This window comes from Pomacea canaliculata, linkage group LG3 (assembly GCF_003073045.1).
Source record: "Pomacea canaliculata isolate SZHN2017 linkage group LG3, ASM307304v1, whole genome shotgun sequence".
Taxonomy (NCBI): Eukaryota; Metazoa; Mollusca; class Gastropoda; order Architaenioglossa; family Ampullariidae; genus Pomacea; species Pomacea canaliculata.
In genome coordinates, this window is record NC_037592.1 from 34,341,082 (window position 1) to 34,353,703 (window position 12,622).

Consider the following 12,622-nt stretch of genomic DNA (forward strand, 5'->3'; position numbering starts at 1 on the left):
ATTCGTTCCTGTGTACATTACGTAAACTGCGTGGAAAAGCAGGAAGACTAAAGAACTTCAGTTATTCATCTCTACCCAGAATACACTTTCCCTGTCACACGTATATACGCATGTTGTTTGTTCTTACTGTTGGCTTACAGAAGACGAAGCGTCTTAGACACGTAATCCAAACACGTACTTGGCTGACAACACATACACAGTCCTTTTTGAAAATTGTTTCTAAATATGTACGGCTTTCTGGATATACCAGTGTCGTGTATAGTTCTTTTGTTCGTCTTGTGGGGTATATCTGTCGTGGGTTTCCCCCTCCCCACTTTTCCGCACCTTGTTCGTCATGTAGTACAAACTCAGCAGCAGGGAAGGGTCGCGTAAGCTGGATCCATGGACGTAGATATTGGTGACTGATGTCTGTCTGCCGAGACTCACTCTTGGCCTCTTGAGAAGTTCTCCGTGGTCAGTCTCGGCGAACCAGAAGACGACCTGACTTCCGGAAGAACAGCGCGAAGGTTGAATTTAACGAGACCTGATGTCAACAATAGAAGAACTTCAAGTGCATTGCTTTGTTGCACTATTAACCAAACTTGTGCCTATTTAGAACACAAACGTATTTGCTTCACTAGTCTGAAACCTTTCTTATGAAATAATAAATAATATGAAACGCACATAAACACGGAGATCTACAATCATAAAGTGTTCGCATATATGCTTCACCTTGGTTTTTCACTTTAATATAAAATCAGCTTGTATTGTCTATTCTTGAATTAAAACCTCTGATACTGGTTTATTTAATCAATACTCTTCTCGAGTAATTTAATGAAAATTTTCTAAGCCTTAATCATTGTCGCAATCTAAAAACATGTACAGGAAAGAGATGAACAAGTTTACACCAACAATAAGATCAGCACTTTTTAATGCACTCTTCTTCAAAGGTCCTTGAACAAATCTTGGCTCTCAGTGGATTGAAACTTTTGTCTGAGTGGCCTACGGCATGAATGAGAGCCGCTCGCCACTTGTGTTGCTCTTTATATATACCTGCCCACGGAAGCGAAAAAAAAACAAACTTACACCAAAAGATTTGATACTTGCACAGCTGCATTCTACTATGCAGCAGTATAAAACACATTTTGTGTAATTCTTTATTGTTGTTACTCTTGCAGACTTTGCTGACACGTGTGATTAGAATTTGAAAAGCATCGGATAATGGCATTTCCTTCTCTACGGATTTCCGAAGACGAGACCATTCAAATTCCACAGAAGAAATTGCCAAAAGCGAGCAGGCGTGATTGAAAACTACTTCTTGAGGACCCCAGACCTTTTCTTGTCTTCAAGTAATAAATTTATGTTTGTCGTCAACTGTAAAAGCCATTCAGGTCCTGTACAAGGAGTCTGTAAAGTTTCCCCTATCGGTGTCGTAATCACCATAACCATCATCAAAGCCGTCGTCTCCGTGTTCAGCAGTAGGTAGAAGTAAGAGTAACAGTAAGCGACCTATGTCGATGAGTATAATTACCGGCTTAGTGACTCCATGTTAAAGAGAAAAGCGAGGGCAATAAGCTTGAAATAATTAACAGGTTTAACTCATAGATAATGTTGTGTAAATCGAATCCATGGAAATTTTCGATTTGCAAATGAATCATTTGCTTACAATCGCATCTCATTTACAGCTTCGGGCCGTCAGGTAAGCCGCCATATTAGCTTATTCTCTAGATGGCCCGACAATGATTTCCTCGATTGCTATCGAAGCATACAGTGGCTACATTAAAAACTATGTTACAGTTTGTAGCATTATCGTCTGTCATACCAGTATGATCACTGATCAGTTCGCTCAACTTTACATCACTGTGCTCTGATTCAAAATGTTACAGATGACGACTCAGGCGACGGTTCAATATCATCAATGGACAACACAACATTATAGCAGTCTACTTGAGTAGCATCAGCTGTGATAGCAGCAGTCCAAAATACTGAATACAACAATATCAACAACTGCCTATTTGGTTTGACAACTCTTTTTGAATAGGCAGATCTTATCTTAAATTTTTAACTAGAACATAACACATTTTGAAATGTGTCTACTTACTCCTAGTTCACTTTACATCATTGGGGTTGGGGGAGGGATTGGTGTTCAACACCGAGCCAGCAACTAAGATTATATCAGGACAAAGCATCCGGCCCTTAAACAGTTGCCATACAGAAAGAACAGTGTATCCGAGACGAGATTAGAATCCAGGACAGCCAATGCTCACTGTATCACCGTGCATGACTATCTGCGTGAAAGCCTTGGGTCTGCTTAAAACTTTTAATGAGGGTTTAACCCAAAATGTAATTGATATTTTGCTGAGGCACCACAGAAAGCCCAAATATGGGAACAAGCAATTTAAGACGGATCTTTAGGCATTCGTGGTAATAACATTCTCGTCAAGTAGCGGAACTGAATGCAAATAAAGTGTTTCTGGAAGCAAGCTCGTCCCTGTGACAAAACGTACTTCTTCTGTCTTGCACAGTGCGTCTCCACCATCCTTATCACACTTGCCCCATTAAACACTCGCTTGTCACCACTATACTGTTCAGGGTTCAGATCTTGTCTCGGGACACTCGATGTATGTGACGCCTGTCCACAGGGCATGGTGTCGGAGGTTTTCCTGTACTCCTGTACGTACCCTCCCTCTTTCTCCCCCTTTCCCCAAAATGCGGTATCGCCGACAGGTGGAAGCACTTTCCTACTAAATAAACCAACCAACCATTTGGCGCTTGATCAGTTTGGTATTTACCTATGCATTTAGTATTTACCCGTTTGGTATTTACCTATAAAGGTTTCACTCCCCCCTCCCACCTCGATCCGAAAGCAGAACATTCCTATGAAATCTTTCGTAAACCAAAATGGTGTAAAACAAAAAAGCAACGATCATTAATTTACATGGTAAAATTTTGGAGCATTACCATAACCAAAAAAAACAAAAACAAACAAAAACAAAAAAAAAAAAAAAAACCACCTACCAAATCATGGAAAATAACCTAACATAACATAGTACATAGTAAAAAAAGCTTACGAAAAGCGCAGGGATACTTATTAATTTTTGTTTTCACTACAGGGGAGGGTTTTCGGGGTAGCGACATTGACCCTCTAATCCGGTGTACTCAGAGATACCTATCAGACTGATAAAAGTGTAAAGTACCACTCATCATTTGCACTGGATCCATTTCGCAAAATAACACGAATTTAATTGACTTAATAAACTGCTGAACAAAAAGACTTGAGTACCTCGTGACAAGGTGACAGCCAAGGATTGCAGTAAATCCCAAATGACCTCAGCTGCATGAATAGGTGGTGATACCAGCCCACGCTGATGGCAGTGATATGCTGTCTGACATGAGGATGTTCGATCAGAAAATTGACAGTGGACTGAAAAAACTAGCTTAACAAAACCCGATCTGGGGACGTTACTGTAACAAAATACTCACAACACGCCCAGCATATCATATTCATATTGTGATAATCTAATGCCTTAAAGTACATAGTTTTTTTTTTCATTTTGAATTGAATGGGTTTTTAGTTTTTATAGGAACAGAACATGACTGTCATGGAAGACGCAAATGAAGCATTCTCATTGTTCAGGATTTCTTATCCCATCCGTCTTCGTTCTCAGCAAAGAAGGAAATCAATGGTGCGCCGGGGTTAGTCACGTGTGACGTACAGATTGCAATGGCTCCCTTCCGTCCCAAGGACGCAGCACAACTTTAACTTGTTTGGGGCATTTATTGACTGGTGGTTGCAATTGCTGCTGTTGTTAAGGACTCCCACACTATTAAAGATGCATGCCACTCTGCCTCAAAACATTGAGGACGCCAGCGTTCTCGATAACAAGATGGCTGCATGTGTGTGTGTCTAGGGGCGGGGTGGACGGAAGAAGAAACTGAATTTATGTGAATATATATACAAATTGAGAAAGAAAGAAAGGGAGGGATCAGTAAGAAATAAAATTAAAAAGAATAATCGGGACTCTTAATGATTCTTTCACTTTCATTTCCCGCATCCTGACCTGATTATATATGTATACTTCATCCCAGCAAACACTGGGATCCTGCTTTCTCACTGTGTACACGTTCTGTACGTTACATCTCTAGTCTTGTTCTTTGTTCCTTGGCAGAAGCTATCTCTCACAGTTTACTGGTAAATCATGTCCTTTTATCAACGACATAAATTTACAGGCACGTTCTGTTTTCTCGTCTTTATGTTTACACAGACATGAAAACTCACTAAAGTCTTTTCCGTCTCAGTTCACAGATATGTTTTTGCTTGATTCAAAAAATTCGCCGCCTGTTCTCTGCTGCTTTACTAAAGTCGTGTCCTGTTGGATTATATTTAAATATCCATAGCTAACTTTCGTTATATAGTTTTCAGAGTGGGCGTTATTTCATAGCAGCTGTTTTAACTAACTACACATTTCTGCCAGCCTTGCCTCTGATATCTCCTTCGAGAACAGCCTTCGCTTATCTCTATGTCAATCACTTCTCTGTACTTCCTACTGTACCATTGATCTATTGCAAAATGTCAATGGCAACAACTACATTGCGTACACGAAGCACGTGGGTGATAAGAACCTACATTAATCATCTCATTTGTCGTCATTTCCTACATCCACATATTTGATCCTCTTCCCGTCTGTCAAAGCGACGCTGGAGAACACGTAGGGTTGGATGTGGGTGCAGGGCATACGAACACATTTTTCGACGAAGAACAGACTGGTTGATTTGTGAGTTCTTGGGCAATACCCAGGCTTACTTCCATTACAGTTCCTGAGTCTCTTCCCATTTTAAACACAGACGTCAGCATCCGTATAGTGACAGGCCCGCCCTGAGGCTTCGAGGTCCATCCTAGGCGTTGGTCTACAACTCCCTAACCCTGACGCCCTCAAAACGATCAAGAACACCTTAAATGCTAGTACAATCATCACATCAGCTCCATTGTGTCGATAACTATAACGCAGGCCTACGGCAATAGGAAAACTTCTACAAGCCTCTTCAGACCATAGAACAACTATCCTTTAATTTATTGGAAATGTCTTTACTGTCCAATGAAGTTTATTCACTCATTTTGGTATTCTGCGGTTATACCTTCCGTTCTTTCTTTACCAAGAACTTCCCCGTCTCTTCCTCTCTCGGTTCCTGCCATACTATTTTGTTCTGTGCACGCATTGGAACAAAACCATCCTCTTGGTTCCGGTCTTTGTGGTTTGCTGGTGACACAGGTTTGCACTTACATTAGTAAGAACACGACATTCCTCAACATCCCGGTCTCAGAGCATGTACTTCGATCATGACTAGTTTGTCTTTCCTTTCGACTTCTTCCTGATGGCTTTTCCGGCGCACGCTTCCTACACACGGTGCACAAGATGCTGACGCTGTCTAGGGCCAAATATAACCTGACACGTACATAGACATGATGTAAACTCTAGGCTAAAACAAAGACAATATTTTCACTGATGTGATACCATTCATTACAGAAATAAACAAAGCGGCATCTTCACAACACTGTGCAGCGTGAGCAAATGATCAGAATTAAACCTTCCAGCATTTTGTCCAGAACATATCCGTAGCAGGAGAATTTGTTTTATTGGGTCCACGCAAACCTTATGTTATGCCTGCATGCAGATGTTTAGGCATTTTAAATCGTTGTAATCCCGGCACTCCATCTACCCAGCATTAATGAAATGTCAGGTGTGTGCGTGTGTGAGTAATATTATAGACTTAAGAATGCTTTTAAATTAATTATAACGTGTTTTTGTGCCACTTGGCTTATCTTCTGCCTAGTTCTTTTTATTCATAAATGAGCAGTTTTATCAAGTTATAATTGCCCACCGGGGTTAATTATGTTGGTCATTGTCATTGTCTGATAATTATAATCGTCTAGTGCTGCACCCTGATATGACACCAAGAGCGGCGCAGCTCAGGATGTGCGTAATGAACAAATCTCGGACAAAGTGACGAGGATACAGTCAGTAGTTCACTGTCGTCGCCCACACATTTTTGGAGAACGTTTCATGCATTGCAACGCTTATGAACATATGTTCAGAGTATACAAGAATACGTTCAGAGTATACAAGAATACATATAATTCGTGCCAAGCGTTAGACAAAGATTAAGCAAAAGGGAGGAAGAAAACGCTATTGTTGTTGTTCCTGATATATACTTCTGCGTTTGAGACACATAAAATACATTGTAGACAGTTAACGATTATCTTTAACGAAACCCTTTCCCCCGCCAACTCCCATTCATTTCTGTTTCTTTCAAATGATTTTGATCCACTATAAAAATACTAAATCACCAACTGTGCAAATAACTCATCGTCTCAATGCTATTTAATGTGGTATTCAGCCAGAAAAATGTTTTACTGTCTTTGCTCATAAAACTGCCAGATTCGTGAAAGCAATTACTGCTGGGAAAAGTATTAAGGTGACTGTGACACATTCTTTCGACTCTCGACGTGCACTGACTTATAAGTATACAGAGGGCGTAAATGTACCCCCGAAATAATTACTGTCAAATGACTAGATAACGACTATTTCTTAAGACATCGTGTTATTAATATAACCTTTGCCCTTTCCATCGTCACGCAGTGTGTGACACAGACGCCTATGTACACAGGACATGCAGTATGTAACAAACCACGTAGGTATATATATATAGTCGCCTACTCACTGGGTGGTGTGTCTACCACCAGGGTTGATGACGTCACGGCCAACCCGGAAAGTAACGGCGGTCTCACCAGCGCGTGTAAAGGGATGGGGACCGTTGGAGCGGCTAGTCGCACATCATCACAACAACGAGGATCGAGGAATAAGTAACCACGACACGGCCGCCAGATATCGTGTTTGGCCTGTGAGACAAGCGTCAGGTTTGTGGCAGACACAAGCGGCAAGCAACAAAAAAGAAACATGGCGGGTCGCAGTGTGTGGGACAGGAGGCTGCTGACTGTTTACTGGATTTTGCTTGTCTCAGTCATGGGTGCCGTCCTTGCCGAATCAAGTGTAAATTCTTCCAGCATCGTCAGCAGCTCCAGTTCCCAAGATGACCCCACAGTGACCACAATGGAGAAGGGGATGAAACCGTTTTTCGACATGGTGAAGACGTTTCTGGGCGTCGTTCAGCCAGAAAAAATCACCACGCAGACTTGGCTCAGTAAGTACACACAGCTGTGCAAAGAACAATGCCTTTTAGGTTTAAACGCAGTGCGTATCGCACCGTAGATCGTATCTGCACATGTGAAATCGCTTAACTTAAGCACGTGCATTGCATGTTGATAGATCATAGAATGCAACCTACTCCTCTGTTGTTTATCCTCAACAAGAAGTTTGACATATACTTTAAAAAAAGATACAGAATATTTCAATGCATTGATTAAAACCAGAAAACTTTTGAAAGATGCACAGCGATTACTAGACAAAAGGAGCTATCTTGACGGCTTGTACCCTTAGTAATGTTTACCGGGTTAAGTCTGCAGTACCTTTTTCTCAGAAAACTTTCTAGTTTGCTTTACTGAGAATTGGATTTTGCCATTATGTATCTTTACTTAATGCATTTTTAAATTGAATTTGTATGTTATTACTGTGTGCACAATCTTTTCTAAGGAAGAAAGGACACTTATTCAATCAAAAGTTAACCAAACACCTTGCCAATTACCTAGTGTTGTGATTGTAAAATCATATAAAGTTGATAAAATAATATGGTTTAGAGCTCTTGACACCTAACAGAACAAAAACAAGCCAGCAGCAACAGCAGATTGCATGTGCCTATATGTGAGATGCTATGTGTGTTACAAACTGGTATTTTATGTAGGGATAGATTGTTAACAAATTAGGTTTGAGTTCTCTAGTCAAGAATGGCTATGGTGTGTGCTATTTGTACATGCACTGACAACAGAACTCCAGACATTATCATTGCTGCCTGTCTGATATTGAGCCTGAATAATCCACAGATCCATCTTGTTGGTATTTTTCCCTCATGCAGCATCGTATGCTATTTGTTTACTTTTTGACTTATATATACATAGATCTCCTTGTATACTTAATGTGCATAAAGACACAAAGTGACTGATGCTGACCAAGTTAATTAGTGTGGGATACTTTAAAACCCACCAAGGCATTGGCCAGCAGGAAATACACTGCTTGTAATGAGCTAGTAGCTTTAATGTAAAGACCGTAAAGAGGTCATGCCTTGCTCCATCCATTCCCTGCTATAACACTTTAGCCCAGAGCAGATTTGTGTATTCAGTTGTTTATCACGTTTCAAACACAGAAATGTGAAAGTGATCTAACTCCCAAAGGAGATTAAGAAGGAACTTGCAGGCTTTGTTATTTCACTTCCTTAGTTTCAGTTATGGCTTAGCCTGTATCTCAGATTACTCTACTGCCTGTATTGGTTCTGTTTTTTTAGAGACAAAGTAAATGTGTAACCCTTTTTTTAACTTGAGTTTTGTTTTTTGGTTCTAGTAAACACAAGTCTACCAAAGCAAGATACTGTGATGTGGCTTAGTTTAATACTTTGCTTCCTTTGATGGGAAAGGGTTTGTGGTATCTACTATGCAAGAAACCATAGCTCATCTGGCATTGTTATGAGCTAGATTTTTCAGTTGACTATAACTAACAGATGATTATAGATGCTGTGAGATCAAATGCTGGTGTCTGTTTTTAATTAGTTTTTTGTATCCTTTTCTACCATTGACTGTGATCCCTCATAATTCTGTCACTCGTTGAAGTTCCATGTAGCTTGGCACTGCTTAGCCTGGTGCACTGCTCAGCCTGATGCATTGCCGAGTTCTGGTTCTGTGATTCAGCATTGTGCACAGATGTTTGTGACTTCTATTGAAAGCACAATGAGTCAGATCAGAAGCAGGTACAAGAAAGAAGGCATTGAACAATACTGAACAGTAACATACCTTGTGCCATTATATCCCTTATACCTTTGTATCAAATTATCTTGTTAAATAAGATGCATAAAGACTTAAGTATTTTTGTAAAGAATAAATGCTGATAATGATAAACAATGGAAAGTTATCTGAAAATGAGTTTAAAAAGTGGTCATCAGGCATTTAAGACTGCCATGCAGGGCATTATTTAAAAGGGCTAATTCAGAGTTCAACTTCATTACTGATTTGCCTGATTGTTAATTGCCTGAAAGTATAAACTTTCATCTGCTTAAAAGTTAATAACTTTCAGAACACTCACTAGTGATATCACTTCCCTTTCTTGTTTTATAATTGATCTGAATATTTTTAGATGTAAACTGAAATTTATCATTAAGTAGGAGGTGACCAGTCATAACACTATAATTTAATTTAAATACCTGTACCTACTATAATTTAAATACCTTAACTGCATTCTTCACAAACTAAAATGAAACAATGCAATGAAACAAATCTCTACAAGAAAAAATTGTTTTTCCATGCCCTCAAGTTTGTCGGTCAGAGGAATGCCACGAGTTCACTGGGCTAAGGGATGTTGGAGAAGGGGGAATACTAGCACATTATCAACATAACAGCCTGTTCAGAAAGTGACAATTAGCAGTCAGTGGCACTTGCGGTTGGCATGCACACAAATTGGCAGACCCTAATGTCCTCCTGTGACTGCTGGCTTCTGTCATTGATGGATAAGAAAACAGTTTTGCTCCACTGCAAATTAACTTGCTTATTCTGTGACATAATGCAGACAGATAAATACATTTTGTTTCTAAAGTTGTGAAAAAGTGCGCAAACATTGTATGCATCATATGACATACATGAATGTGCACTTGCAGTTGGAGAAACTTTGGTTTCAACTTGAAATTCAATGCCCAGTTTATTTGTATGATTGTCGGTGTCAACGGAGTTTACTGAGGAATAAAATTAACATTTTATGACTTGTGATCATGAAATAATACAGTCAAACAGACAAAACCCAGGCGGTGTGACGTAGATAGAAATTTCGGGACAAACATAGCAGGGATATACTCGGTTTTTCAGTGCAGTGTATGCCACAAGTCTAGATGATACCACATTTGCATACATGGTACAACAGTGTATAGGCTTGTGCATACACTGTATAAATCTTTTTCTTATTATTCAGCAGCAGGCCAGATCACTAAGTTGTGTAAAAATCTGCTTTGAGTATGCAGTCAGATCTGTGAATAGACCTGACATCTGTTTCTGGGTTCAAATTAGTTTTGTTACTTTTTTTTAATGGCTTTCTCTATTCAGCAAGGTCTTCTAGTATGTAAAAATCTGCACGCTCACCAGCATTATTGGACTTGCAGCACTTCACTTACATCAGACTTGTGCATGAGTGATAAAAATTCAAGACACTTTTCATTCCCCTTGTTCTATTTCCTTGTCCACCTTTTAGTGGACCTTTTCATAGAAGATGGGAGAAACGGGTAGCATCACAAAGACGGCAGTCACAGCCAGCTTACTAATTAAAGAAAAAGTGTATTGCACGACTAGCATAAGGCACTGTGAGGAAAAGCAAGAGCTTTCTTTAATAGCACTAGTAGCGAAAGCAGGAGGTAGTAGAGAAATGTATGCATAATTCCATAAGATTTTTGCACATACTAAAGACAGTAGATTTTAATGCTCGAAAATAAATACTTTCTTCCACAAAGGGCTAATTGCATTGATTCAGCATGCCTTGCGAGACACTTTGAGCTTGAGTGAAAGCAAATAAGCACAGTTCTGATTTACACAAAGGAAAGACTTCATAGAGCTTCAGGCGACTAACTTTGTAAAGTTGCACAAATGCGATGGACTTGTTAAGTCTGAGTCAGAGCTAAGGTTTGTTAAGCCTGTTCAAAGGCCAGAGTCATCAAAGCAGAATTATTTTTTTTATGGCTGAATTCAATATTGATAAACAAGCATATTCTTTTATTTTTGATTCTATATTTGAGAACTGATAGGGATGAGTTATATAGTGCACCAAAGGAAAGTTGTCTAAAGTGTATGTTTAATTGCAGCAGTGTGATTATTCATCATAACAAAATTTGAATTCATATATGGGATACATGAGCATGCACTTAACTACCCTATCCATGCATGTATTCACACAGCAAAAGATACTATTGTTATATTGCTAGGTAGTGAAAATATGCACTGATGTTATTGAAACACTCTAACATACTTGACATTTATGGACAGCTTGGCAAAAAATTATAATGGGAGTTGTTAAAGCAACCCATTTATTTAGTTACCTGATACTTATCACATATAATGCAAGCAATGGATTAATAATTGACTTCGAGATAACTATTACAATCAAGACCCATCAGTCTTGGCTGCAAGGAAAATTTGAAGTCATTTTGTTTTATTTGTGTCCATTATATAAAGATCCCAATTGTGCCTCCATTCCTTGCCTGAATCAAGTCAACCTGCTAACCAATGAGTTAAGCGAAACTTTTGTAGTTCAGAGTAACAGCAGCTGTTAGTTTTTCTAGTATAGACACACTTTTTTTTAAAGTTTGCTTGAAAGAACCACATGTAAAGATTGATATATCTGCACATCCAAACTGATCATTTTCAGAGCAAAATTGAGGTAAATAAGCAGGAAGTTAATCAAGGATGTTTTTTGAAACAGATGGACCATAGTTTTAAATGACCTTGTTAGGCACACAATCATTAGGTCATTGTCTTTTTTAATATTGCATATGTTTGCATGGAGTAGGATTTCTAAAAAGATTTGCAGTATGTTTGCTCCCAGCTCTCTCAATCCAGTTGAAGAACTATAAGCAAGGCTGCAAATGCTCCTATTCCATTCTTATTCACAGTTCCAGTAAAGTTGGGTTTATATAGTGCCTTGTACCTGCCTGTCAGGGTTAGGGTTAGGTTATAGATTGTTTTTGAGGGTATTTGGTGACTTAGAAGGCTTCATGTTGCCTTGTTACAATTACAATCCATTTCTTAAGGATGGTGTACAAACAAAGGCAATGGTCATCCCATGACCTTTTGTCATTAGGAACTGAGGTGTTAGAGACCTCACTTTTCTCGGGGCCAGTTTTAAGTGAGGGCAGTTCTCATCTCCTCTAACTTGCTGCCTTCCCTTCCCTGTCTTTGGAGTCAGGTATCTGTTCCTGCCAGCTGAGTTGGCTTAGGGAAATGAAGTGCGGTGTATGGGTATGGGTATCAAACCACTGTTCCTCTTGATTCAAATGCCAGTGTTCTAACCTCTTGGCTGTTTGCTCCCACCTGAGTTGGTGTTCTTATAAGGAACACTGGTCTATGGTCACTGCCTCCTGGCTGTTCTGATGAAGTGTAAAGAAGATGTGTGGTCACTGCCTCCTAACTGTTCCACGTCTCCATTAATGCCTCCATGAATATTCTCTGTACAGAAGGCTAGATGTAGGGAAGAAGTGGTAAGCTGTCACTTGGGGAATTGATGAGGACTGGATAGTAATCATCTTGCAGGTCTTGCACTTCTCTCCTTGAGTCCATCTGATTGTAGCCCCAACTCTGAGAATGACTGTTAAAGTAGACCAAGTCTGGTACTTTGAGTTGAGGGATAGTGGTCGATCATTTTGACAATCTTTTGCACTCCAGAGAGCATGCCTGTCATACTTCTAGGGTTTCATTGATTAAGAAGTGAGCTGTTTTTTGACAGTAAAA

At 39.6% G+C, this 12,622-nt stretch overlaps 1 protein-coding gene and 1 long non-coding RNA gene across 4 annotated transcripts in view; one reads left to right on the plus strand and one right to left on the minus strand.

Moving 5' to 3' along the window:
- On the minus strand, positions 1–6,836 carry LOC112559471. The gene is made up of 2 exons (XR_003098344.1): positions 6,700–6,836; positions 1–523 (listed from the first exon to the last, which is right to left on the minus strand). It is a non-coding gene; the product is annotated as an uncharacterized LOC112559471 (long non-coding RNA).
- Positions 6,747–12,622, plus strand: part of LOC112559468 (prominin-1-like) — a 25,729-nt gene continuing 19,853 nt past the window's right edge. For all 3 annotated transcript variants that reach the window (XR_003098338.1, XR_003098339.1, XM_025230755.1), the window contains exon 1: positions 6,747–7,179. Coding sequence is in view for 1 of the 3 variants with exons in the window: in XM_025230755.1 (XP_025086540.1) it covers positions 6,936–7,179 (244 nt within the window). In the remaining 2 variants the exon portion in view is untranslated. The remainder of the gene's footprint in view (positions 7,180–12,622) is intronic.